The sequence below is a fragment of the Globicephala melas genome, chromosome 7 (genome assembly GCF_963455315.2).
Source record: "Globicephala melas chromosome 7, mGloMel1.2, whole genome shotgun sequence".
Classification (NCBI taxonomy): Eukaryota; Metazoa; Chordata; class Mammalia; order Artiodactyla; family Delphinidae; genus Globicephala; species Globicephala melas.
Window position 1 is genome coordinate 4,915,462 of NC_083320.1, and position 27,298 is coordinate 4,942,759.

The 27,298-nt window shown below is 51.6% G+C and overlaps 1 protein-coding gene across 14 annotated transcripts in view; it reads right to left on the bottom strand.

The window, feature by feature from the left end:
* AGAP1 (ArfGAP with GTPase domain, ankyrin repeat and PH domain 1) overlaps nucleotides 1-27,298 on the bottom strand; it is a 560,573-nt gene that overhangs the window by 362,046 nt on the left and 171,229 nt on the right. For 8 of the 14 annotated variants that reach the window (XM_060301677.1, XM_060301669.1, XM_060301676.1 and 5 more), the window contains exons 2-4: nucleotides 12,551-12,609; nucleotides 6,021-6,108; nucleotides 5,302-5,313 (exon numbers count right to left, since the gene is read on the bottom strand). In XM_060301677.1, coding sequence (XP_060157660.1) covers nucleotides 5,302-5,313; nucleotides 6,021-6,108; nucleotides 12,551-12,609 — 159 coding nt within the window. The remainder of the gene's footprint in view (nucleotides 1-5,301; nucleotides 5,314-6,020; nucleotides 6,109-12,550; nucleotides 12,610-27,298) is intronic. The other 6 variants (XM_060301680.1, XM_030865641.2, XM_030865522.2 and 3 more) reach the window with 2 other exon arrangements.

Sequence of the window (27,298 nt, forward strand, 5' to 3'; positions counted from 1 at the left end):
ACCCCAGGGCCAGTCACCCTCGGGGGGGCACCCTCGGATTGGAAACACCGGAGAGAAGGCTAAGATGGGGCTGTCTCATCCATCACAGTGGCCACCGTGCTCTGAGGCCACATCCAACCAGAGAAGCTCGTGACCCTGCAAGCAGCCCAGACAGAGTCCCCACCGCCCGGGTGCAAGAAAGACCTCAGAGAACTCAGCCCCATTCTAGAAGCCCTGTGGGGATGGTGGGCCAGTTTAAATTCCATCCTTCTTTCTAGTTTCCAAATGGCCCGATTAGGTCCCAGGCATCTCGTACAGCTCTCTACGGTCATGACCTGAGCTGTGCTTAAAGCTGTTAGAATAACCGCTCTGGTGAGGAGAGACAGTGCCTCAGGCATATTCGAGCCAGGCCTGAGCTGGTCGAGGACCAGGACGCCTGGGGCACGAGCAGCGGGGACCATGACCTCGCACCTGGTGGACACGAAGTCCTGAAGCCACACCTGTCAGAACAGCCCAGGAGGCAGGGCTGCCCACCTGAAGCAGAAGATGGAGGAGCGAAGGGGCAGGACCCTTATTTACGAGGTACGCGTCCCTGAGCCCTCTCTCCATGCCAGGGCTAACGCAGTCTCCTGCACGCTTACACTCATATTCAGTCCCTACAAGGACCGGGGAGCAGGGAGGAGTAAGCTGAAGTTCAGGAGGATGGGTAACTCCCCCAAGGCCACAACGACAGTAAGTGGCTACAACAGGCTGGGAACCCGGGTTTCAACCACAGGCAAGTGCGGGCCTGACATGCGGGTGAGAGGCGGTGCCGTCGCAGCCCTCGTGCTGGCACGTCCCCCATTACCGGGCTCGTGGCCGGAACCTGCTGGCTGCCGGCCTAGATTCGGGGCTGCCATGGCCTCGGAGCTTTTTTACCCAAAAATGTGAATTGGTGAAGAGCCTACAGGAAGCTGGAGTCATTCACTGAAGGAATGAACCTCTGATGGATTCAGCTCCTGAGGACCTGGGAACGACAGGGTCAGCCGCCCCCAAGTCACACCAGGCCGAGGCCCCGCTCCGCAGCAGGTGGCGAACCCACCTGTGTCACACCTGGATGAGGGCTTACTCCAGATTCCAACGAAGGGGAGCTCTCAGACAGCGTGACATCATCCTGGTACTTCCTACCCATCTGGTGGCCCTAAGTCCTTGAAAAATTAGCCAAGAGCTAACTTTATCGTCACAGGAAGGTCGGTCTCTGGACGTCCTTAAAGTTGTTTCCACCAACCTTAACACTACTCAGTCTGCTGGGCACTGTAGTGCATCTTAGAGCTAGAGGCCCCTTCCCCTCCTCCACCGCCATAAGAGCCGCTGCTGGGCAGCAGCCTTTCTGGGCCCCAGGTCCCCTGTGTGGCCCACCGTGGGAAGCACAAAGGGAGGGGCACACAGAGGGAGATGTAGCGGGACAAGGTCTCAGTAAGGGCTCAGCTCTGAAGCTCAGAGCTCTCGGGGACACCACCGTGTCCCGGTCTGCAAGAGAAAGTATCTCAGGTGGCCCACGTTTCCATCAAATTCCTACATAATACTGGGCAGCCTCGGTTTTCTTTCCTTTTCTTTCTTATTTTGAAGGAAGAGAGCAAAAAACTGCGGCAGGCCCGTGGAGTCTGTGGCGGGGGAAGGCAGGGTGCACAGCAGACATCAAGTGCACAAGCACATGAGATGGAACTCGAATTACACGCCCAGATCCTCATTCACTGTCCTAATTAGCAGCCACTAATAGGGCACTGAATGGCAGAGGAATAATTTCCACCCGATTCTTTCCATCAGAAGTGAGTGACAGCTGTGAAATTCCATCAGAGGTGTGAAGGTCACATGTACACTAACCTAATGTTTGTGACGTTCTAGGAGACCAGCCATGAGCATGGCCAGTGAGGTCTGGGGCAGCTAATCGCCCTTCTTGTCACCAAGAAGTAACGGGGCAACTTCAACAGGTCCGAGTGCAGCTTCTGTTTCAACACCAGATGTGTAATATGCACATACTATTACACGTTAAATTCTGTCCCCTAAAAATGTGTTCCAGTCTGAACCCCCAGTACCTGTGGGCCTAAATCCAGAGACGAGTGTCTTCATGAGATGAGGGAAACCTGGACACAGACCCAGGGAGAAGGCCCCGTGACGACACGGCAGAGACTGGAATGATGCGTCCACAAGCCCAGGAACGCCAAGGGCTGCCAGTCACCCGGAACGTGGATTCTCCCACATTCCCTCCAGAAGGAGCCAACCTGTCAGCAACTCAATCTCAGACTCCTGGCCTCCGGAGCCGTGAGAATACATCTCCACTGTTTCAAGTCACACAGTTTGTGGTAATATGTCATGCAGCCCTAGGACTCGGATACACACATGTATCTCACGCACACGCACGATTAAAAGGGTATTTGCCTGCACAAAAATTTTACTCTTTGGATTATTTTTGTGGACTTACAGGCTCCCTACTGGGTTACCCACTTTTGCATTGTTAATCCACTAATTAAAAAACACACATAAGGGCTTCCCTGGTGGCGCAGTGGTTGGGAGTCCGCCTGCCGATGCAGGGGACGCGGGTTCGTGCCCTGGTCCGGGAGGATCCCACATGCCGCAGAGCGGCTGGGCCCGTGAGCCATGGCCGCTGAGCCTGCACGTCCGGGGCCTGTGCTCCGTGACGGGAGAGGCCACGGCGGTGAGAGGCCCGCATACCGTAAAAAACAGAAACAAAAACAAACAAAAACAAAAAAACCCACACATAATATTTAAATCCATTCCCTCATTTCAGTTGTATCTTTAAAATAATCTAAATTGTATGAGTCAGCTGCCTTTGCCACGGGGATAAAGTACCAACCCAAATGCATAACACAAAGCACAACAGGTGTCATCCTCTGAGAGGTGATGGAACCTGCACTCTGGCGAAGGCTGGGGGTCCGAAAACAGAAGGCCCTGACCACCTTCACCCTCCCAGCAATCTAAAGATGCCCATCACAGGTCAGAGTAACACTAAAGGACATTTACACATTAATTAAAGCAAAAGAAGAGCCTGTGCAGACGGGAGAAGGGCAGGAAGCGCCAGTGGGCTGTGTGCACAGGCAGAGCCCCCAGGAACACGCCTCCCATGTAAAGCCGCTGCGCTGTACGGGGCAGGCAGTGGATCACTCCAGCCATTTTAAGAGGAAAGGGGGATGAAGCTGCAGGTAATAATAACAGCAAGAAAACGGAGAGGTCTCACAGCTCAGCCAGAGGCCAAACCTCTCGGCCTGGCGACCGTGACACACACCTTCAGCTGCGTCCTAACCTGACCCTTTGCTACGAACGAAGCTGCAGGTGGTGCTGAGCTGTAATCGGCTTCATCAACCTCCCGCACACCCCAGAGAGGATTCCCTTTGCTCTGATGTTCCCCATAAACCTGGGTGATGACACAGAACACTGCAGCTCCAGAACATTCTCCGTGGAAAGCTTCTCACTGAAGCGAGCAAGGGTAATCGGTGGATGTTAATGCATCCGGCAAGGACTGAAATCACTTTGCAGCCACAGGCTCTGAGACCGGGGGCAGGGACTTCTGTGTGCCAAGACGATGAGAAAGCAAGGCTTTTTTCATTCATTTCCTTTTGGAAACAACAAATTACGGTTCCCTCCTGCTGCCACGTGGGACTCGCCCCAGTACATGGACAGAACATGGGAAGTAAAGACATGCCCACCTGCCTGGTTCCAGGGCGGCTGGCCTCTGGGAAACAGGGAGTCGTGGGGACTAAAGGCTTCCAGGCACCAGGCGGCGCCTCCTCACAATTCTTCCGGGTCCCAGAGGACCTGACGCACGTCCCCTGGGGGGACCTCTCTACGCTCCTGGCAACGTCAAGGAACAATCCCCTGACCTCTCAAACGGTGAGAGGACAGGTGGCCAGGTGGCAGGGCCAGCTCCTGAAGGGCGCGAGCAAAGATCTCGGACAATCTTTCCCCTGACCCAGGAGCCCTTGGGCACAGACCCCACTGAGGGGTGAGATGTTTCCACTTTGCAGATGAAAGAAGGGACGTCCCGTTACCGAACTCGAGAATGCATCCACCCTGTAAAATAATGTACTCTGAAAATCGTATGATACCATGAAATTCCCGGAGTAAAATGTGTTACCTGGAAAGTCGAAGAAGTAGGGCTGTTACAGAGCACATTTTGGTCTCCCCACTGGGTACAGTTTTTACTTTTGATGTGCGAACGTTCAAGAGAAAGGCTTTTGTGTTCATCAAAATATAAGGGCCCGCCACAAAGAAATCACAGTCAGGGCCAAATGCGATCGCACAAACTGAACGCCCAAAGGGACATGGCAAAAGCCACAGTAAGGACGAAACAGCACCACGCGGGGAAGGGGAAGGCGGCCACAGGCGGGAGAACCGGGGACCCGCACCAACCACACCAGACGCCGAACGGAGCACAGGAGAATCCAGCTCGTGGCAGCAAAACCAGGGCCCAGGCCACGAAACCTCCAGGGACCCCCGACCAAGGGGTCCCCTCAACTGAAATCCTGAGCATTCCAGGGGCACACAGGCAGCTTTACTTGAGGAGGTGATCCTCTCACTTGCAGTCCAGCTAATTAGTCCAGCAGCAGCTGGTGCCATCAATCTACACAATTGCTAGACCCGAGGAATAAGGAGAACCCCCAAGAAAAAGGCTCTACAAAACTCTCGGGTGTAGTCAAAATGACTACGGCTAACACCCACAGCCAGACACAAAGGCACAAATACGCAGGTACGACGCAGGTACGGATTCCAGGGAAGAAGATGGCCGACTTTCTCATCTCTCTGCAGCACGTAATTTTCTAGCATCTGTATCCATTTCTCAGTGTCTAGCTATGCTTTTCCTCATTGATTCCCACATTTGAGCCTTCACTTCTAATCTCCCTTAAACCATCATTTCAATACGGATAACGAAAAACGTAGGCCTTTCCCTCATGTGACCACCACGAGACTTTTATGGCGGGATCGCAAAATGCTGCAAAGTCATGGCAGAGCCCCACGCAACGACTGCCACAGAATTCCATCTGCCACACTTTTCTGAACGGTTACACAGTATCCAAGACAGGAGTTAAATACTAGAACAGGTGTTACAGGAAACATGTGAAGCTACTCAGGACTACTGCTAAAAAGACGTCTAAGGGACAAAACAGGGTGAAATGTTGAACTTAAAAAAAAAGGAAAGGATCAAATGAAACAAAATAGGATGATATACACAGAACAAGGAGGGAAGGGAAGACTACAGCACAGAGTTGTGTCTCTCCTCGCTCTTCAAACAAGACAAGCGCTGCCATGAAGAAAATGTATAGTTACCTGCGTCCATATCTGCAAAGAATGGAACAGCCAGTAAGAAAAAGAAGGAACCAGAAATTCAGTGTCTCAGAGTTGGATTTTCAAAGGTTACATGGAGAGAAAATATAATTTAGAAAACTGTGTGTGGACACTCTACCTGGATTTGGGGACACGGGAGCTAAGCGGTTTCCTAGCATTACTACCATCATTTTATTTAAAGCAAAAAAACAAAATATGGATATGTTAACTGAAGAAGTAAAGGCCTCATGGCAAAAGAAATAGCTTCTTCTCATGCAAAGTGATTATTAAATGTTTACAATACAATATAAGGGGGGAAACATACTCAAACACATGGTGGTGGGTCATCTGAAAGGCTCGGATCTATGACTAAGGAACAGTACACACAAATTAGGTATAAACTCAAGATCTAGATCAGAGAAACGTCCAAGCAGTAACAGTTAAAGGAGCGACACTGGATTCACATCTGAAGGGACAGAACTATTCGGTACGAAATACATTCAACAGCGTTCATGGTTTGACTCTATCTGCTCCAAATGCCGAGATGGTCAGCGAAAAATACTACAGAAGAAGCAACGTGCCTACGGATCTTTACTGCTTGGTTATGTTGTGATTACTTTTCTCGACATGGGATACGTCACAGTAATGATTTAGAATATGCTAACAAAAAATTCAGAAAACTAAACTCTCTAGAGGTGGAGACTGTGTGACACGCAGCATACCTTCGGGAGACTCCTCCTGGACGTACGTGCCGGTCAGATAGCGATGCACCAGGGCCGACTTGCCACTGGCTAAATTACCCACAATGCCCTGAAACACAGAAATGGGCAGTCACTGAGGAGTAGTCAGTCTATCGTGCGATTCAGCAACCTGCAATAGAGAGGTTAAAATGGACGCAATCCTGAACACCACGACCAAGCATCAGCGGGGTGGCCGAAAATGGGCTAAATGCTTCTGCTGGAGAAGAAGGGATTCCAACACCTTCAATTAACCTCTCACGTTTTATCAGCCTCTACAGCCTGAAGAATCAACATGGTTAGAACACACACTGAATCCCGTGAGTGCTGGTTACATCAGGAAGGTGTACAGTGCGTCAGCCCACCAACACGTATTGTGGACCCTCGAAACACTCAACAAGGTACGAGGTTCAATGGGGCGCAGTGGCAGTACAGAGCCACAAGGGGATTGGGAGGACATGCATTCCGTCACAACTCTGGGGTAGGATTTGCAGCCGGGTGAGACTAGCTGATAAAGAGCCACACCAAAAAAGCACAGTGCCAGGGAGGGACCGGAGGGGAGAAAACTGGACCAAGGTGGGGAGAGGAGGAGAGCCGGCCTGCATCTCTGGACACGGGGTCCACACGGCAGGACAGAGCAGGGACCCACGGTCAAGGCGGCAAAGGTGTTTGTGCTGGATGGAAACCAGGTCAGCATGACGTGAGGGCCACTGTACCAGCAAGCGGGAACTCACAGGCACCGGCACGCAAGGCTGGCTTCACCCAGCCTTCTTCAGAGAACGCTCCCGTGTTAACACAGCGGACACACCTGGACTCACGTGGCTGTCCCTGGGGAGGCCCTCCCTCTGCTCAGGACCTCACTCCCCCTCTATCTTCTGTGCAAAGACTCTCCTGAATTTTAATCTTTTCCTCCCCGGCTAGAACTTTCCCCTCTGCATTTAAGCATGATCCAACCAATTCTCTCTTGAGGAAAAGCAGGACGAGAGACCTGCCCTGGACACAGGTCCCCCGCCTACGAAGAGCCTGCCTCCCTCTCGCCCACTCTCTGACCCTACCCACCCCCAGCCTGCTGTTTTGACCCTATGGCTACAAGGACACTGTTCGAGGTCACCGAGGACTTCTGTTTCTAAATCCCCTGGCCCTCCCCTTGCTGCAACACCAGAAGCTGTAGAGGAGATTCTCTTTCTTCAAACTTCCCGCTCTGGGCTTCCTCTTCAAATTACCCCCAGCCCACGCTGGCTCCCTCCCTAGACCTCCTAGATTCCCTAGATCCTGGATTCTAAGCACCCACCTCCAACCAAGGGAGCCAGGCTACATCCCACCTACTCCCAGTAAGCCATGGATACCCACTCTCATTCTCCAGCCCCACCCCCTCTCAGGTAAACCCAAACACACCTACACTGGTACTGAAACCTCAGCATGTCCAGACCTTACCGTTCTCTCCCCAATCTGCTCACCATCCTGTGATCACATCACCACTCAGACTCCCAAGCCAGACACCTGGACGCCGTCTCCAATTCCCACCCCGCCCAGATGTGCTTTTGAGGGTCTCCACACACACACACCCACCCCCACCACGGGGCAGGCTGTGCGTCCGTCCACTGGATCCTGGCAGAGCCTTTAGCTTATCTCCCTGCCTGGGAGCTCCCCCTCTTCGCCCAGAGAATACCAGAGATTCTTTAAAATTGACACTGCAAAGATGCGACTCCCTCATTTCACAACTCTCGGGAAGCCTCCCACTGCCTGCAGGCCAGAGTCCAAGTATTCCATGAACAGACCACAAAGCGTCTCCCTCGAAATGCTCACGATCAATTCTGCTGCAGGCACCCAGGTCCGGCAGGGACCACACGAACATATCACTCACCTGGGCGCCCCTTCCTTCACCCGGAGAGAGTTTGGGGTGGCTTCCCTGCTTCTCTGCACACCCAGAACACTTCACACTGACTGCTGACGCTCTTGACGCCACCTCCCAGTACGCTCGGGTCCCCGAAGACCAAGAACTGTGTCTCTGATGCTGGCAAGGACACCTCTCTGAACGCCTACGCTCAGCACTGTCTCCGGCCCCAGTAAAGTGCCGGTAAACATGGGATGGTTGGATGGATGGATGGAACGGGGGGTGGGGGGTGTGCCTGGTTGGCTGGATAAATGGGTGACGGTGCCACTAATGAGAAGAACAAACATAAAAGCGAACAAATTTGCCACGAGATTGTGGAAAGTAAGTTAAAACCTGATCTAAAACCCTGAACCATCCTGTCCCTCCCACTGTCATGGTCCTTTCGTCCTCAGCTTCCCACTCCCTGCTTCGTCCTCGATATGCCAGTGACCAAACACCATCCTAACAGGCCTTGCAGACTCCAGACGCTTAGATCGTTCCACATCAATCGCTGCCCAAAATAATACTCCTACTCGTGGGTCAGCAATCGGTTCAGATGTCACCTCCTCTGAGAAGCCTTCCTAATGCCACAGCCTCAACCGGTGCCTCTCCCCAAAGCTCCCTTAGTGCCCTCCTCCTAACGCTACCTTGCCACTTACCTCTTTGTTTCCCCAACATCGGTATGTGGGTCTGACTCTCTCCAGTGCTGACAAGGGACTGGGTCTCGTTTGTGTCTGGTTCTCTACCCCCCAGCATTGCCCACGGCGGACTCCTAGCAACACTGGGTGAATGAATGAATGAATGAATGACACTAACGCCAGTGCGTAGAAACGAGATGCTTTATTACCACAGCTCCAAGCCCCAGACTACGTGGACGGATCCCTTCCTGATTTGACTGATGTCTTCCCTTTGCTTTGGGCCTCTATAATCTGAGAATTTCTACCTGTTAATTATTCTCTTGCTCAAGGGTACCTGCTGCTTAGTCAGCTTCACGCTGAGAAAATCCGAAACGGTATGCCGCAGAATTGAATTTTTAATTAAAATTAGGCTTTTTCTTTCCCGAGGAGGAAAATGTTCAAAATCACTGTTCAGTCTGTGCTTTCTGTGTGTGGCAATATTCCCTCCTTCTTACATGTCAATGATTTGCTAAGAATTTACTCACCCTTCTAGGGATCAAATCACTCAATCCCGGGGGCGGGGGGGGAGGTGTTTTATTTGGACTGAATGGCCATCTCATATACCTCCTTATGTCTGCGCACCGTGGGCATTATTTTAATTTGAAACACTGGCAGAAACAGCCAGCCAGCTGTGAGGAGGAAATAAAGTGAGGGATGAAAATGCTCTTTAAGCTGTAAAGCTGCACTGGGATCCATGAACTGCTACTGGATACGAACCAGAGAGAACGGAATCAGGCCAGTCTGGGCCTACAGGCTCGGGGAGAAGCAAGGTAACACGGGAAAAGGTGTCCTGAAAATCACAGAACTGTGTATTCTGCTGGCGACACGTCATCACACGGGCCCGGCATCCTCTGGGCAGGGCTGTGAACAGTCACATCACACGAGGTGTCTTTCTAAACTGAGTTCTCTACCGTCCCACACTTCACCACGTACCAGCTTATACACGTGGTTTGCTGAAAATAAAATCGAGGCTTTTGGTAAAAATCCCAGTTGAGAATTCAATGAAAACGCGCAAATAGGATATGACGGGTTGCTGACAGACGCCCACCTCTACAGGCCAGGGATCTACGGAGTGGTTTCCTTTCCGCCCAGAGGTAAGTGGTCAGCACGTGCTGCCTGGCACACGTCTGCAGGGACCCGAGTGTGGACCCAAAGCAACTGGCCCCCATCACACAACCTCAGGAAGCATATAGCATGGCACTACCACTCTTGAAAAGAATGCAAACATTGGGGAATTCCCTGGAGGTCCAGTGGTTAGGACTCCTTGCTTTCACTGCCGAGGGGCCAGGTTCAATCCCTGGTCAGGGAACTAAGATCCCACAAGCCATGTGGTGGGCCAAAAAAAAAAAAGAAAAGAAAAAGAAAGCAAACATTGACATTTTTTCTCTGACAGATTCCAGATGGTTTATGGCCCAACATTACATGAAGAGTCCATCTGAGGCTTGCTATCATGTCACTGAATTGCTGCGTTTCTGAAAGAGTCAGGGGTTCCGAGGGTGCTGACCTAAGGGACCACCTGTCCCGGGTACTGTACCCAGGCAGGACACAATCGCAGCCCTGTGCATACACAGAGGCTGCCCCGGACAAAGGAGCATTTCTGTAGACGCTGGGAACGCCTTAGCACAGAAGGGATCTGCTGAGGAGGCCGAGCTGCCCGCTGCACCCCCCAGGCAGGAGGATGCCCGGCCCAGAGCGGAGCTGGCCGTCCTGCTGGGGTCTGGGCCGTCCCCGCACGGGTCGGGGGCAGGGCGCCTCCCCCAGAACTGCAGAATCCTCCCCATTTACTTCTCCGTGAGATGGAGTCCACCGCTCCTGTGAATTCAAGCCACCTTTGTGAGAGTCCTGTTTTAGGATCATAAGTCCGCACCACCGGTTAACACAAGCGCCCCTACACCTCCAAGCACTGATTCCAGAAAACTCATGCTTCTGAAATACCAGCAGAGAACAGGTTTTGGTAGGAGGCGTCCTCAGTCACGGGCTGCTATGCGGGCTCTGGTAGAACCCTCACCACCTTTTAACTCCCCAAACTGGGTCTAAACCATGGGCCTTGACATCCTTCAACTTTAAACTTCAGCTCCTCCCTTACACTGGCCACACTTCAGATGCTCTACAGCCGCACGGGGCCCATGGGTGCCACCCTGAAGACAGAGAACATTTCCACGTTGCAGAAAGTTCTGCCGGCAGAGCTGACGCGGAAGCACAAACTCCAGGTTCAGATACCGGCTCCTCGTCTCACTAACCAGGGCTTCCTTGGGCACACCCTTAACGTGTGAGGCTCCGCCCCCGATGCCTGGGGAGTGGGGACAACAGCACGACCGGCTCAGGACTCAAGGTGACGGCTCCACCCAGGAGGCACCCCACGTCCCGCACAGAGTAAGTGTCGTCACCAGAACGCTGTTCCCCTTGCTTTACTCTGACAGCAGGCCCCCAACCTTTGGCTGGCTCAAGAGGCCGCCTCTGAAACTGGGAAAGCTCCCTGGGAACCTCCCAGCAGCACTCCTGGCCGCGCAGCCGCGGTTGCTGACGTCGCTTCCCGACAGTGTCCCGCGGGATTCGCTCTGTTCCGGGGACGGCGTCACAGAGCACAGGGGACAGAGCGGCACTGTCCCAGGGCTGGGCTTGCGGAACCCGCGCTTCTGGAACGGCCCCGGAACCGTGGGCCCCTCTGCCTCCCCCCAAGGAAGGAGCCATCGAGAAAGGTCAGACCTGCTGGGAGGAAGGAGCGGGGACGAGAGGGGAGGGCAGGGGGCCTGGCCTGGACGCCTGGCAGTGGCAGCGGGGACACACATCAGACACCCTCGGGCCAGGGGGACGTCAGGGGGCCTGCCCACGAGCCCTCCCTTCAGGCCTTAAGTTTCAAAACCTGCTCTTCCCGGTGACACTGGAAGTCACAGACACACTTGGCCTTGCTCCATCTCCTTGTCTCGGAGGGAGAGGCCAGAAGGGGCCTGTCCCCCGCCCCCCCGGGTCCACCCGTGAAGCACCGCAGGTGGCTGGGGCCCCGGGAAGGGCATCTGAGGGCCTCTGGGGTCACCGGGCAGACAGGCTGGAACTGCTAACAAACCCTGGGGCCTCAGAGAAAGGGCACGTGGGGGGACAACATGCCGAGGCTGAGGGCCCAGGTGGGCCGAGCAGAGCAGGCCCAGGGCCTGGACAGGATGAGCTGACCTGCTGTCACCACGGTCAGTCTGTCACGTGAGAAGTTTAAGACACACACACACACACACACACACACACACACACGCACACACACACACACACACACGCACACACACACGGCCTCCAGACGCCGCGTATCTCATAACAATGTGATTATTTAACAGTTCTAGCTGTCCTTTCTTCCATCCCCAAGTGCGGGGGGCAGGTGAAGTGGGGAGAGGCTCAGAGGTGTGGCTGTTAACAGATCCAGTCAGTTTTTATTTAAGTCAGTTTAAATAGTGTCACTGAAAGAGTACTTAAAGTTCATAATAAAAACAGAACTTTAAATTTGATGCTACTCCTTTGTGACACAGTAAACAGTCACATTTTCTCAGTGATGAATTAGAATTACATCTTGATGCCTCGCTACAGAGACTGTCCATGACATCCTGCAAAGGACTAATGAGCTGTGTGCGTGTGTGTGCGCGCGTGTGTGTGTGTGAGACAGAATCTCTCTCTCACACACTCAGATACAAGAGACAGTGGTGGGTGGACCCAGCCCTGCACACAAGGCCACCTGCCATCTGTCATGACCGTCACAGGCGCCCTCGGGACTCCTGCCCTAACCTCAGCCTCACCTGGCCCCTCCCCAGGACACAGCAGAACACGGCCCACCTCTGGGCCCCAGGGAATGAGAACCCTGACGCCCACCAGGATGCGGGCTTGGGGCACTCACAGGTCACACCTCACCCCTTCCTGAGCCCCCCTCCAAGCCCCCCTCCTGCAGGTGAGGAATGACCACGCCCAAGGCCAGAGCAAACACTCACCACTTTGAGCTCCGGGACGGATCGACTTAACGTCCATTCCTGGCTGTTCACAAAGGCATCTGTAAAACAGGAGGGTAAAAGGAAGTGAGATGCTGAGACTTACCGAAGTGCAAGGTCAAGATACCCCCAAGGTGCCAGTTTTCAAACGGGAAGGACACCGAAGATGGTCCAGCCCACCCCTAGCATCACTTCCACCCAGAGAAGCTGAGATGTGCCTGGTTCACACGGCTGTTCCGATTCCAATCCGTGTCCTGCCTCTTAAAACGTAACACACGCTCCAACAACTCCGAAGTCCTGCCCCAGCCCTGTAGGGCCCACCCTGCCCAGGGGTGTTAAGACCCTTCCTATCACGAATGTGGGCAAGTGTGAGGACGAAGGAAGCTCCTGGCTTTCCTGGAAATGACCCTGTAGCCAATGAACTTTGGGCCTTTTGGGTTTTCACTAAAATACTCGCTTGCCTGAAATCCCCCCAATAAAGTTATGGTAGGTGGTGGTTGGAAAATCCAAGTGTTTACAATGCGACACTATGGTTTAGAAGAAGACTTTCAAGCTGGAGTTTTGATCCTCAGAAACATATTAGACACTGAAGATCCAGCGAGAACACCTTGGGATGTGTCAGAAAGTCAAGGGGGAGGACTTCCCCGGTGGCGCAGTGGTTAAGAATCCGCCTGCCAATGCAGGGGACACGGGTTCAACCCCTGGTCCGGGAAGATCCCACATGCTGTGGAGCAACTAAGCCTGTGCATCACAACTACCGAGCCTGCACTCTAGAGCCTGTGAGCCACAACTACTGAGCCTGTGCTCTACAGCCTGCAAGCCACAACTACTGAGCCCATGCGTCACAATTACTGAGCCTGTGCTCTAGAGCCGCGAGCTACAACTACTGAAGCCCATGCACCTAGAACCCGTGCTACGCAACAAGAGAAGCCACCGCACCGCAACGAAGAGTAGCCCCCACTTGCCGCAACTAGAGAAAGCCCGCGCACAGCAACGAAGACCCAACACAGCCAATAAATAAATAAATAAATAAATAATAAAGTTATTAAAAAAGAGAGAGAGCACGCTGTTGCTGTGCTTGTAACAACCCAAGGCTGGTTACGTACATTTGGATACATCCACGTAATGAAGGCTAAGTCGCCAACAAAATGTTTAAAACCCCAACGTACCAAAGTGCAGCCATCCCAAAGCTATAGGGTGGTGTGTGTGTGTGTGTGTGTGTGTGTGTGTGTGTGTGTGTGTGTGTGTGTGTGTGTGTGTGTGTGTGTGTGTGTGTGTGTGTGTGTGTGTGTAAAATACCCACACAAGCTTGTCCATGCTGAGAACACTTCTGGAAGGATTAAAAAAAACTTCACAGTTGCTGATCTAGGGTTAGGGAACCAGGTGGCCTGGGGACAAGGTAATGAAGAGATTTTCTTTTCATTGTCACCTTTTGGTACCTTCCACATTTTCTACCATCTGGCATGAAAAAAAAATACAATAATATAGTTTTTAATAACCTTAATAGGAAAACAAAGAGAGCAAAGTGGGAATTAAAATGAGCTCCATTCACTAACGCACGGCCGATATTTAAGCACATACCACCAAAGATTATGTTTATCACAAGTATTACATATTCATTATAAATTAAGCAGGGCTCCATTAAAGAAAGACGCGTATTATATAAACACTGCAACAATGTGTGTGGTGCCTTTTTACTTGCAAACATATCTTCCCTCGAATGGAATATATTTGTTTGTGGCAAATAGCTTAATAAAATTAATGCCTGATCTACCTGACCAGATTAATAAAATTAATGCTTGACTTAACCAGAAAAACACATCTTCAGTTTTTAAAGATTTACTTTAAAAATGTTCATCGCCTCCATCATTGCCCGGGCAGGACTGAATGCTGCCTCCCAAGAGGCTAAATGAAACATAACAAAGATGCAGCAGAAGACATACACACCAGATACTCCTTCACGCTAGTCCTCTATGGATTGGGACCTTTCTGTGGGCTGGACTCCCTAAGTTGGGAGTTACAGGGATGACAGTGCAGCCCCTCTGGAAGAGTTCATCACGGGGTGAGCAGGGTGGGGACCATGGCGACCAGACCAGCCGGCTGCTCTATTTAAGTCCCACGGTGCAGCAATCCTTAAAGGATAAACACACATGCGTCGGGGGCACACACCCAGCAGCCTGTGCGTGTGTGCGTGTATGGCAACTCGTGTATGGGAAAGCGTGTGCACGTGCACGTGTGTTCTCATAGCAGCTAGAACCAAAAGTCACGGAAGATGTGTCTCATTTCAGAAGAGGCCATTCCGCGCTCCACTCAATTCCCCCACTTGGAGTAGAATAATCTTAAGAAAACACATCCCCATGCGCTTTTGAAATGCTACTGGACTTGAATTTAGAATAAAACACACCCAGTAAGCGCTGACTGACTGCTTTTAGCCTGTCGGGGACACTGAAGCCCCTTTAGCTGTCGTCACTGGGGGCCAGCATGCTGCGCGTCCTCTGTAATGACCCAATAGGGTTTAGGAAAAGAAACCGGTTAGTCATTCCTGATCGTTAACATGGCTCCACTTCAGGTTACATTTTATCTTTTCAATTGAAATCATTAATAGTGAAAAGAAATTCTCAAAGAACACAAAGATTAGGGAACCTGAAGTAACAGGGAACTTTTATCAGGAGTGAAGAACCCAAACTATTAGCTTCTTCAACAGAAATCTGAAGGCAGTTGGAGAAAGAAAGTGACCTTCCCCCCCCACCCCCCCCCGGCCTCCAAAGCAGACTCAGGGACAGGGCCTAAGGACACAAGGGGAAGTTATCAGGACCGAGCAGGAAACCAAAACTGCTCAGCACTCGGGGGGAACTGTTAGGAATTTTAAGCAGAAATTCTCGGCCTAGTTATTCTGAGTTGACGACCAAAACGTGAAATTAAAGGAAAAGACACCAACCCCCTGATGTCTCACTGGTGTGCCCACAGGTCACACGCATGGCATATTATTTTAGGACTTAAGAAAGGGAATTCTAAACAGTGAAATGTGGATGCCAGTAGAATTCCTTCCTAGCTTAGCCCTATATTAAGATAAAGTCCAGCGAAGCTCAGACATGAAAATGCACTGCATCCACACAATGCACACTTTTTTAAATACATTTGTTTATTTTATTTATTTTTATTTTTGGCTGCGTTGGGTCTTTGTTGCTGTGCACAGTCTTTCTCTAGTTGTGGCACGCAGGCTTCTCGCTGTGGTGGCTTCTCTTGTTGTGGAGCACAGGCTCTAGGCGCACAGGCTTCAGTAGTTGCGGCACGTGGGCTCAGTAGTTGTGGCTCGCCGTCTCTAGAGCACAGGCTCAGTAGTTGTGGCACACGGGCTTAGTTGCTCCGCAGCATGTGGGATCTTCCCAGACCAGGGCTCGAACCCGTGACCCCTGCATCGGCAGGCGGATTCTTAACTACTGCACCACCAGGGAAGCCCACAATGCACACTCTTATGATGCTGAGCAAAGAGGAAGCTGCCAGACCTACACTTTCAAAGGCAAAGGTGCTTGGGGTTTGGACAATTCGTGCTGAGCCCCAAGAAAAATGAAATTCAAACCACCTGGGTCATCCCTTTACGGCGTCCTCAGCAGTTTCTTTGTCTTTACGATTCTGGTGAGTGATGACGGAGCAGGCTGTGCACGTGGGGGGCGGGCATAAGGGGAATCTCTGTACCTCCCTCTCAATTTTGTTATAAACCTAAACTATTCTGAAAAAATAAGGTCTCAAAAAATGTAAACAAACATATATGTATATATACAAATACACGCATATATATAATATACACGCACATACACACAGACACACAATGAAATAAAGTGCCGAGCCTGGACCCCACCCTGCAGTGACGAGTAAAGTGCAGGTCGCGGAAGACGGCCGAGACAGAATGTATTTACAACACCACACTGTATTTATTCCTGTCTTGGTCCTAACACTGCTGACCACGCGAGTCACTGAGTGATAAACGTGTTTACACACACAGCGCTGCTGGAGAGCCAGCTCCTGGTGCCGCCCGGCCCGGGGGAGCCCTGAGAGCAGCGGGCAGCCTGGGCAGAGGGCCGGGCTCCTGCAGATTCCACCCAGCCTCCACCCAGAGGCCGTCTTGACAAATGGAACCACACACCGTGCACCTGGACCACCAGGGTGTGGTCAGCTCTCCTTAGCATCCCGGAGACCCCCTCTTACTCCAAGCGGAGGGTGTGACTCGGGCTTTCTTAGGAAATCTGAAAGCGTGATGCAGGAGGAAAGCAGGGATTATACCAACACCAGGAGAAACCCTTCTCTGGGCCAGTTCCGCCTCCTCCAAGTAGACCTCCTTCCTCGTCCCCACTGGCCGCTGCTTGCTTCCCATGCCCACGGGCACCCCTGCACCCGCATCCATCTGGTTTCGTCCTCCTGAGGAGCAGGGTTGGCCCAGCTGGGCCTGCTGACCTGCAGGGTGAGGGCAAGCAGACGGCCTTCCACGGAGGGGCGCAGTCAACCTGGAGCTGGAAATAAAAGCCACATGGCAGAGGAAGGAGCCTGGACCCTGCAGCGGCCCCCGATCCTGGCCAGCCTAGGGGCCCCTCACTGCACCCCCTACACCCCAACACACTGGCGTGCACCCTGCTGTCTCTGAACCCTCTTCCAGAGGACACGCACAGATCAACCCTTGACGGGGCTCCGGAGAGCATCGCAAGTGAACCCAAAGGATCGCAGAGGCCCTTCCCGGTTCTTCTGAAGGAGACACAGTCACCAAGGACGCGGGCTCATTTCAGAGAACAGCCCCTCTCCCCAGCAGCAGAGCTGCTTCTCTGAGCCCCTGGAGAAGAGCAAGGATGCAGCGAGGCCTTCTTTCCGGAACCTCCCTTTCCAGGACCACCTTCAGCCACGCCCTGGCTGCTCTCGGTGACGGAACAAGACCGTGGACCCCAAAGAATGCAAACAGCTCCTGACACCGACAGATGGGAGAACAGGCCTAAGACCGTCGGGGCAGGAGCTGCAGAAACAAACAAAACACAAATCCAACGACAAAGCTACTCGGCTGTTTATTTTTATTTTCACTCCCAGGAGAACTGTCTCCTTTCCCTCGCCTGGACTTTCTCAAAATTCATCCTGAGTACAAACTCCCTTCAGTCTCCGCCTGCTAAGAACACTGAGGGACTCAGCTCTGGTCTGTTTTCAAAATTATTCATATGCAGAACCGCACATTTAACCAGGAAATGTAAGGCCCTCATTTTACTACACACACAATAGGCGCTCTGACTCGAAAGCCCCTGAAAGCCATAATCGCTCCCTTTTTTAACAACCCCCTCAGACCAAAGACAGAACAAATGGGGTGGGGGGTGGAGGGCAGGGACCTGATTCCCAGCTGCTTAATTAGCAACTTGCTGTCCATGGGGGATCACGGACAAATCACCTAATTCCTAAATGCTAGGAACACAGGTGAGGAAATGGTCCAGCGAATAGACAAAATCATAGTGAATTTTACACGTAGAAAGCCCCCCGTTTTCCCCTTGGTGCTACTGTATTGTTTTGTATTATTACAGCACCAACTCTTCCACTCTCTTGATTTGATGTATCAAAAGCCAAAAATTCAAGTCTTAAAACTGATAGGATTTTGCAAAGTAGCCCCCCCCCCCAAAAAAAAGAGTACTTCTTGTCCTTCAGCATTTTCCTCCAATACCTCGGAGTTTATTTAATTGCAGGGCATGAAGATGGCTACAGACTAACCTCTGGGTTCCAGCAATAACCAGGAACCCTGCGTTAAGATCTACCAGGGAGATTACCCCTTCATTACTCCATTTCCGCTGAGCCTGGACCAAGCAGTTACACTCTGACATTCAGAAAAGCATCAAAGCTGTGGTTGGACTTCCTTCTTGTGCACTTCATGTCAAAAATGAGCAACATGGGGCTTCCCTGGTGGCGCAGTGGTTGAGAGTCCGCCTGCCGATGCAGGGGACACAGGTTCGTGCCCCAGTCCGGGAGGATCCCACATGCCACGGAGCGGCTGAGCCCGTGAACCATGGCCGCTGAGCCTGCGCGTCCAAAGCCTGTGCTCCGCAACGGGAGAGGCCACAACAGTGAGAGGCCCGCGTACCGCAAAAAAAAAGAAAAAAAAAAAAGAGGAACTTGAGAATAAACACAGCAATCTACTGGCGTAAGAGTACACCTCGATGAAAATGATTGATTATGAAGGACAATCTTAGCAGCTTATCTGGTAGGGGGACTAAAATCCTAATAAAAAGGGATGTGTTTTATTTTCTCCTTGTATTCCTGCCCTGAACAAGAGAGTGAAAGACCTTTCAGGAGCATAGAAATCAGAATGAATAAAAAGCATAAGTCTTCTTTACAAAATCAAATCAAATCTCTTTTGCAATACAGGCAAACGATGCCATTCTTCCATCACAATGAAGCTGGTCTGGAGACAAATGGTTTCAGTGATTACAAACAAACAAACACCTCAGAAGGAAAACTGCCCTCAGTGCGCATGACTTCACCACGGTCTAGGCAAAGAGGATCAACCCTGCACAGGCCCGGATGAGTGAAGCGCAGAGAGAAAACAGCAGAGAGTCTCAGCGACGTTTACGACTGAGCCTGTGATACTGACGACCATCCCCCGAGCACTGCTGTGACCCAGGCTCACCTGATGCCTCAGCAGCATGGGGCAGGCTCTCACTGCTCTGGGCTGCCCGGTGCTGCTGGACAGGGGCGGTCCCTTGTGAACGGTCAGGCCAGCAAATCCCTCCCTCTTCACCTGCTGTGTTCCCCCAGGTGTGCTCCTCGCCCCACCCTGCCCCAGACTCACCTGGGACACCTGGCAAAGCTGGCAACAGGTGAAGGTCAGCTGGGACCCATCCTATCCGAACTTCAGAGTCCGCATCGCTAACCAGCTCTCTCTGGATTTCTTCACTCCCTCCGTTTCCAAACTTTGCTAAGCAGATGCGACCAATGTAAAATTCCAATGTCAGGGATTCACACCATGGACTGCGGGAGCCCTGCTTCTCCCACCTGGCCCCAGCTGTCCTAATGTCCGGGACCCCAGAGGAGCACAGGGAACTCGGCACGGGGAGCCAGAAGCCACGGGCTGACGGTGGCCTCCACCTTCTTGGGTGACTTTCCGAGTCTCTCTGACACTGTGTTTCCTCACCGATAGAGTGGAAGTCCTTCCCCTCCACTCGAAGGGATGATGTAACCCCCTCTGCTAGCAAAGGGCCCAATCCCCAGAGTGGAAGCCCTCCTACGGCCTTTGTGGGTGTGATCAAGGAGCAAAGCTGCTGGCACCCCATTGCCTGGGTCCCGCAGCCTCTGGGGTGGACACAGGCCACCTGAGTGCACCGCCTGTGTTGGGACCACAGGTGAGCCTGAAATAGCACGGGGCCCGAAAAGGCCTCATCAAGCCATCGAGCCACAAGTTATTAGCTACCGGCATTCAAAGCAAGCCATTAACTCTGAAGTGAGTAAGACCCGCTAAAAGGTACTGCCGGTTAGTTTCGATCCCAGGCCAATTTATATTACATTGAACCTCCTGGAATTGTCATTTTGTCGGTCAGAAGTGGCTGAGTAGCAATTTCATGTGGTTCACGCTATAGCACGTGAGAAAGCAAGAGGAAAGAAATGTATCCATGTGGCATGGTGACTCATATATAGCAAAAACTCTGCAGGGCTCTAAAAGAATCCTGAATTCACTGTCTCTCAGCAAAAAACAAAAGAATCAAAGGAACAAAACAAGGGGGCTACGGTAAACCAAGAGATCTCTCAATGGACGTGAACTGAGACCATAGAGCCCCACGTCCTGGGCCCCCATCTTGGCAGGAGAACCTGGCTAAAGACCAGGGAAGGGCCAGTGTCGCTCCTGCTGAGGCCCCCGTCTCCACAGCTGTGTCCTTCCTCGGGGTCTTTCGCCATCGGCTCCCAGCACCCCTCGCTAGACAAGGGCGCTCGTCTTCAAGCACACTAACCCAGCCCCCCTCTGGCTCCTGGGCTCACTCCCCAGCAGAGCTACGGGCTCATTTCTTCCTCCAAATTCTCACGCAGAAGCACAGCACGTGGCCACGATTAGACCGTTACGGTCTCTCCTTCCCCCGCAATCCCGTTTGGATCCAGTGGCCACAAATACAGGTTCCAAACAAACCTCCCGAAATTATATTTAAGGGTTAAAACAAGGGACACTGAAATCGCAGGTGACGTTTTAAAAAACTACATATTATCTCCGCGATTGAGATGTTTGTTTGAAACCTTAAATTTCACAAGAAGTTTTTTTTTAATATTCTTTTTAGCAACAGAAAAGTGAAATAGCATTTATTTTTAGTTTAAAGCATTCAGAATCCCAAAATATAAAGGGAAACAACAATGGGAAAAAGGAAGCACAGCCCCCGAGAACAGAAGCACTGGAGGAGACCAGGGCTCCCGTTGGGCCTCGTTTCCGTGCTGAGACAGGAAACGCATGTCCCTAATAAAATAAGAAATCCATTTCAATGCAGCAGGGAAGAGCCACACTGCAAACTGGTTAATACATTAATACACTGATGACTCTCAACTGGAGGGTTTACCAGAAGCTCACTGGCACAGTTTTCCGTAGGGTGATTTAATTTCTTATTTGAAAATCCCTGAGTCTCTCTAAGAAATGGAATAAACCATAAACCCTTGGGATACAACATTCATTCCAGGCTTCCCTGGAAGTTCAAGTTGCTTTCCAGTGACCTCAAAGACCCAGAAACCAGTCTCCCACCCACACGTTCCCTGACAGCATCCAACCCCTCCTCCTAAGGTGCTCCCAGGGCAGGGTGACGCACGCCAGGCCACCAAGACGCCCCCAATCCCACCACCGCAGACACGACCAAGGGCTTGCGATCCCAAGCACCTTCCTTCCCCTGAGTCCTGACGTGACTCGGAATACTTCTCCACGAGACCAGCCTCTAAGGGGATCCTTTCTCTTCTGCCTAAGGAGCGCCCAAGGCAAACGATGCCTGCCCAGATGAGGTCCAGGGGACGTGCGAGCTTCTAACTTCTCAGAGCATGGCTGACTCCCTTCCCTGCCTTTCCCCCGATGGCGTTCCTGCATGCTGCCTAGAGCACCTTGCTGCAGAGCTCTCTGAGAACACCACTGCTACGCTGGGTGTGTGAAAAACGGCTTGAAAGACTCATGTCTGAGGATAAGGAGAGGAGAGGGTGTGAGGATTTGAGAATGGAGAGGAAGAAAAAAACGTTCCTTTCCTCCTTCAAGTATGAAAACTGATGCCTCTCTGCAGCCCAGAGGGGGAGCAGGGCCGCCTATAGAGGACCCTTCTGTGCAGCCCTGACCGCTCTGTGTTTCGTATTTCCTTCAGAAGGACGAGCATTTCATTAGCTGACGCCGCTCCAGAGTATTTTATTCACAAACAACACAGCAATCCAAAAAGCTGTGCAACCTGACTCCATCGGATTTCTGTTCCACGGTCATAAACCCAGGGCGACGGTGGGGTTTGCTGCAGGTGTCTTTCTAGAGCAGGCTTTGGATCCCCAAACAGGATAACCCTATGGTCCTCGCTCTGGTTAACCCAACAGACATCATGGAAGCATTTCCACGCAAACAGACAACAGGCCGGTCTCCAAGCTGAAGTTAGGGGCCTTCTATCAACACCAGAGTTCCTAAAAGAACCACTCTCGGGGGAATGTGAATTGGTGCAGCCACTGTGGAGAACAGTACGGAGGTTCCTCAGAAAACTAAAAACAGCATTACCATATGACCCAGCGGTCCCATTCCTGGGCATATACCCAGACAAAACTATAATTCAAAAAGATACACACACCCCTATGATCATTGCAGCACTAATATTTACAACAGCCAAGACAGGAAAACAATCTAAATGTCCATCAACAGATGAATGGATAAAGAAGATGTGGTGTGTATGTATGTATGTTACACACACACACACACACACACACACACACAATGCAATACTACTCAGCCATCAAAAAGAATGAAATAATGCCATTTGCAGCAACGTGGATGGGTCTAGAGATTATCATACTAAGCGAAGTACCAGTAAGTCAGAAAGAGAAAGACAAATGATATCATTTATAAGTGGAATCTAAAATATGACACAAATGAACATATCTATGAAACAGAAACAGACTCACAGACATAGGGAACAGACTGTGGTTGATGGGCGGGGGGGATGGTTGCAGGCGCAAGGAATGGGAGTTTGGGATTAGCAGACACAAACTATTATACATGTGTGTAGGATGGGTAAACAACAAGGTCCTACTGTAGAGCACAGGAAACTCTATTCAATATTCCGTGACAAACCGTATGGAAAAGAATATGAAAAAGAATATATATACCACATAGGAAATATTCAACCTGGACTTTATGAGGACTTACAGCTGAGCCCTGGGTAAGAGCTTCTGTAAGTGGGAAGATTAACAAGAAGTTCTAAGTGATGGCTGGTGTGATTAATAATTGTGAGACAATAACACTGGCTGCCACACCAGGGTCCTGAGACAAGGACCCTCAGAACATACGGAGCTCCACCACTAAAATGCCACCTCATGGCCAAGGACACACAGCCTCCTGGCGCATCTAAGCAGTGGCAAAATGTTGTCATCTCAGACCAAAGTCAGAATCCTACATTTTGAAAAGATTTTAAATTGTAAACAGACTTTAAGGAGTCTTTAAAACATTTTAACACCTACAATGAAACTGCCGAGTCTTTGAAAATGAAAATGTTTAAATGAGGACGTTTTATGAAAAGGTGTGAGCCAGAAATTGCCAGACAAAATAAAATCGGCAGGTTAAATTCACAGCCGTTTTTCTGAGATAGGTTACAGCTGTTTTTCTTATTGAAGTTTGAGTCAACACATGAATTAAAAGGTAATTTTAAAAAAAATACTTATTATTTATTTTGGCCGCACTGCGTCTTAGTTGCGGCATGCGGCATCTAGCTCCCTGACCAGGGATCGAACCCGGGGCCCCTGCATTGGGAGCACGCAGTCACCCACTAGGCCGCCAGGGACGCCCCAAAAGGTAATCACTACTATGCAGCTTAGATGTTGCTGGTGGGCAACAACCACTTTATTTGTGAAAGTTAAGACAAAGCTGAAAGAAGAAAATTTTCCTGGTTAAAATAAATCCTGGAAAAAAACAGAGATGGCTTAGATATTTACAATTCATAGGCTGCACTTCTGTCAGTCCTGTGCTGGATATAACTGAGCCCGACAGTTTTAATTTCATAGAGAATTGCAAACAGTCAGTAATATTTTTTACTTCTTGGTGCAATCAATGTTTATAATAAGGGATGGCTTGGTAACAGATGACAATGAATCCGGAAGATGACTACAGAATGAGCAGGCAGAATTAACTCTTTCCCTGCTGCCCCTGAATTTTGTCTAAAAAACCTGTAAGGTTGGTGGACAAGCGGAGGCCACGTGGCCAGCAAGGCCCAGGACCACACAAGCCCCGCCCCAGGGGCAAAAGGCACAGAGCCCGCTCTGCGTCGGTTACCACGGCCTGCCCATCGCCGTCGGAGAATCAGCATTCCATGCGGGACGGCAGGCGTCACAGGGGTGTGTGGCATGGATGTGCTCAGCCACTTCTGAGCTGCTTCACAAGGACCAACCGCACGAGACAGGAGACAGTAACCAGCACTTCTCCAGCTGGAGGTGGGAACTCCTGCTTCCAGGAAGCAAGTCAGTCGGCCTCTTCGGGCCCCCATCCCTTCCCCTGTGAGACACGAGGGCTGCATCTGGTCCCTTTGGCCCTCACGGCCTAGAATCTTCTCTTCCAGGACCTCCTTCCACGCAGACCCACGGCGGGCTGGTGCTAAGGGCAGGCCCAGCCTCTCTCCATTTAATGGGCCTGCGCTGACCAAAAGGGAGGTTTCAGAGACCCTGGTTTCTCGACACAGCCTCATAATGGCCTTTGGCTAATACAACCCTTGACTTAACGTCGATAAAAGCAAATCAAAACAAAAAGAGCTGGGATATTTCTCTTTACAAGGTGGAAACAGGGCTCATCTTGAGTTAGCATGAATGATTTTTCCCACAAATAGGTCTGCAGCCCTTGCACAGGAAATGGGTGGTGATCTCACGGCGCCACCGCCAATTCTGCGGCCGCATTACAAGGTTAAAATAAATACTGCCCGTTAGCTTGTAATGCCCAGCAAATCTAATCGCCATCTTGGTAGAAGGTCCGTTGAGTCAGCTGAAAAACACAGATCGATGTCTCCTCCCTGTGGGCCCGGTCCAGGGCCTCCTGTCTGAGAGACAAGGATGCGGACTGCCGAGTGCAGAGATGAAGGCCCACCTCCATCGTCACACCTGTGTGTCCACCGTGCACTTCAGGAGCTGCACGGCTTCTGGGCCCCTCTGTCACTGACATTCAGGGTCAGTACTGGTCACGAGCAGTGGATGAAAAATTGGAAAACAGAGCAACTGTGCCAACTCTGCACTGGTCAGGGCAGTGCCCGTCGCTGTACTGCTGATCCTGGCAACCTCGCCCCACACGCACGCACCATCTCGGCCCTCCCCTGTTCTCAGCACAGAAGAATTTCCAGTGGTTATACACAGAAAGGGATCAAAACCTGAAGTCCACAACAGAGGGGCTGGCGACGGTCAAACCCGTCATCTGCATCCGGCCTGACGATGCTGCCCAGCATCTGTGCAAGACCTACCTCGGTCCCCTGCTTGAGAAGCTCCTGGGGAAGACGGCCACCACCCTGCTCCTCTCCTCTGCTCCCCGGGCTGGGTGCCCAGCGGTCCCGTCACACACATGCACCTGCGGGACTCGCCACCCACTCTTATCTCTCTCCCCAGCAAGGCGCCCCGCTGCACCTCACCCTGTGCCCTGATCAGCTCCAATTCACACGGAACAGGCACGGCTGTAACGGTATGTAGGCTCGGGTGCAGACTGCACAAAATACAAAATCCGCCTTTGCGTGGAAAAGCCCCAGGGCAGATGACGTGCGATATGCTGAGCACAGAGACGGGGTCACAGGACGTGTCACCTCAGCCCACAGCTGGGCACCAGGTAATTAATGAGTGAGCTCGACAGCACATACACAACCGCAAGGAAGGCTGTCTGGAATGACAGCCGCTGCTGTGAGGTTAGTTGGGTTATTATCTCTAGGAGGAAGAGGCAGGGGGATCTTTTCGCTTTTACTGACTTTGGTCCTGTTTTAATTCCTTACCACGGGCAGGTATTACCTTTGTAATGAGAAAAGGCAGTAGAGATACTTTCTTCATAAAGGACTGGCTCCTCTTTACGCTTCTAACAACCAGAGGAGCATGAGGTGAGCCACCCACGTGGTCATCAAGGTAGCACAGGAGGAAGGCTTTCACTGTCAGCCTCACTATCTAAGCATCGAACTAGGGAGAAACACAAGGAGACGGCCCCCTTATTTCCAGACTTCCCAGTCCTCAGACTGTGACTGCCAGAGATCCTTAGGCGGTTCTGGAGCTACGAGGTCCATTCAGTAGTAAAGGAATGGACAGGGGCTTCCCTGGCGGCGCAGCGGTTGAGAGTCCGCCTGCCGATGCAGGGGACGCGGGTTCGTGCCCCGGTCCGGGAGGATCCCACATGCCGCGGAGGAGCTGGACCCGTGAGCCATGGCCGCTGAGCCTGCGCGTCCGGAGCCTGCGCTCCGCAACGGGAGAGGCCACAACAGTGAGAGGCCACAGCAGTGAGAGGCCCGCGTACCGCAAACAAACAAACAAACAAACAAACAAAAGAATGGACATGAAATTCTACGTGTATGTATGTATATTCATTCCCCAACTCTGGGGGGTGCTGCCCGTCATCCCCGCCCATCACACCGTGCAAAGCCACAGCGGAAACTCATCCTGCACAGGGAGGCCTGTGTCAACGCCACACAGGTTAAACAGGGAGGAAGGAACCTGAGTCCCCACGCATCCTGGCCGTTCATCCTCTACATCTGAGCTGTGTTTGCTTTCTAATTACACACAGCCTCTCGGGAGGGAAGGAGTCCCATGTGGACACAAACAAGGCAGGTGTGCAGTGACAGCAGGACACCTCGCCAGAGGGCTGGAGAAGATGCTGAGCAAGGTGAAAGGAACAAATGCCCCTGTGAAGCCAGAAGATGCACAGAAAGGAGCCTCCAGATACCTTTATTCCTTATTCTTTACGTCACTACACTTAAAGCTAAGCAGATGGTCGCCTTCTAGAATCAGGCATGATTTCTGTTACTTTCTATGAAACATTCATGATACGTTCTGCTAAATTAGTAGCATCCAAACTGTCTTGTTTCCCAAATAGAAAAGCCATTACTTCCCAACTGCTGGGGAGCAACTCACAGGATCTGCTACTACTTCATAGGAACCTAGATCATTTCTGGCAGAGACAGAATTTGCTGCGTGTGAAGAAAAGCTAAGTAAGATCAGTTCTCAGTTAAGTCTTCTGTTTAATTTCTACATCCTCCTATAAGAAGCAAGTACAACTGCTTCTGATGTCTTTTTTTTTTTTTTAATTTTTGGCTGCGTTGGGTCTTTGTTGCTGCACGCGGGCTTTCTCTAGTTGCGGCGGGCGGGGGCTGCTCTTCGTTGCGGTGCGCGGGCTTCTCATTGCGGTGGCTTCTCTTGCGGAGCACAGGCTCTAGGCGCGCGGGCTTCAGTAGTTGTGGCACGCGGGCTCAGTAGTTGTGGCTCGCCGGCTCTAGGGTGCAGGCTCAGCAGTTGTGGTGCACGGGCTCAGTAGTTGTGGCTTGAGGGCTCTAGAGCACAGGCTCACTAGTTGTGGCTCACAGACTCTAGAGC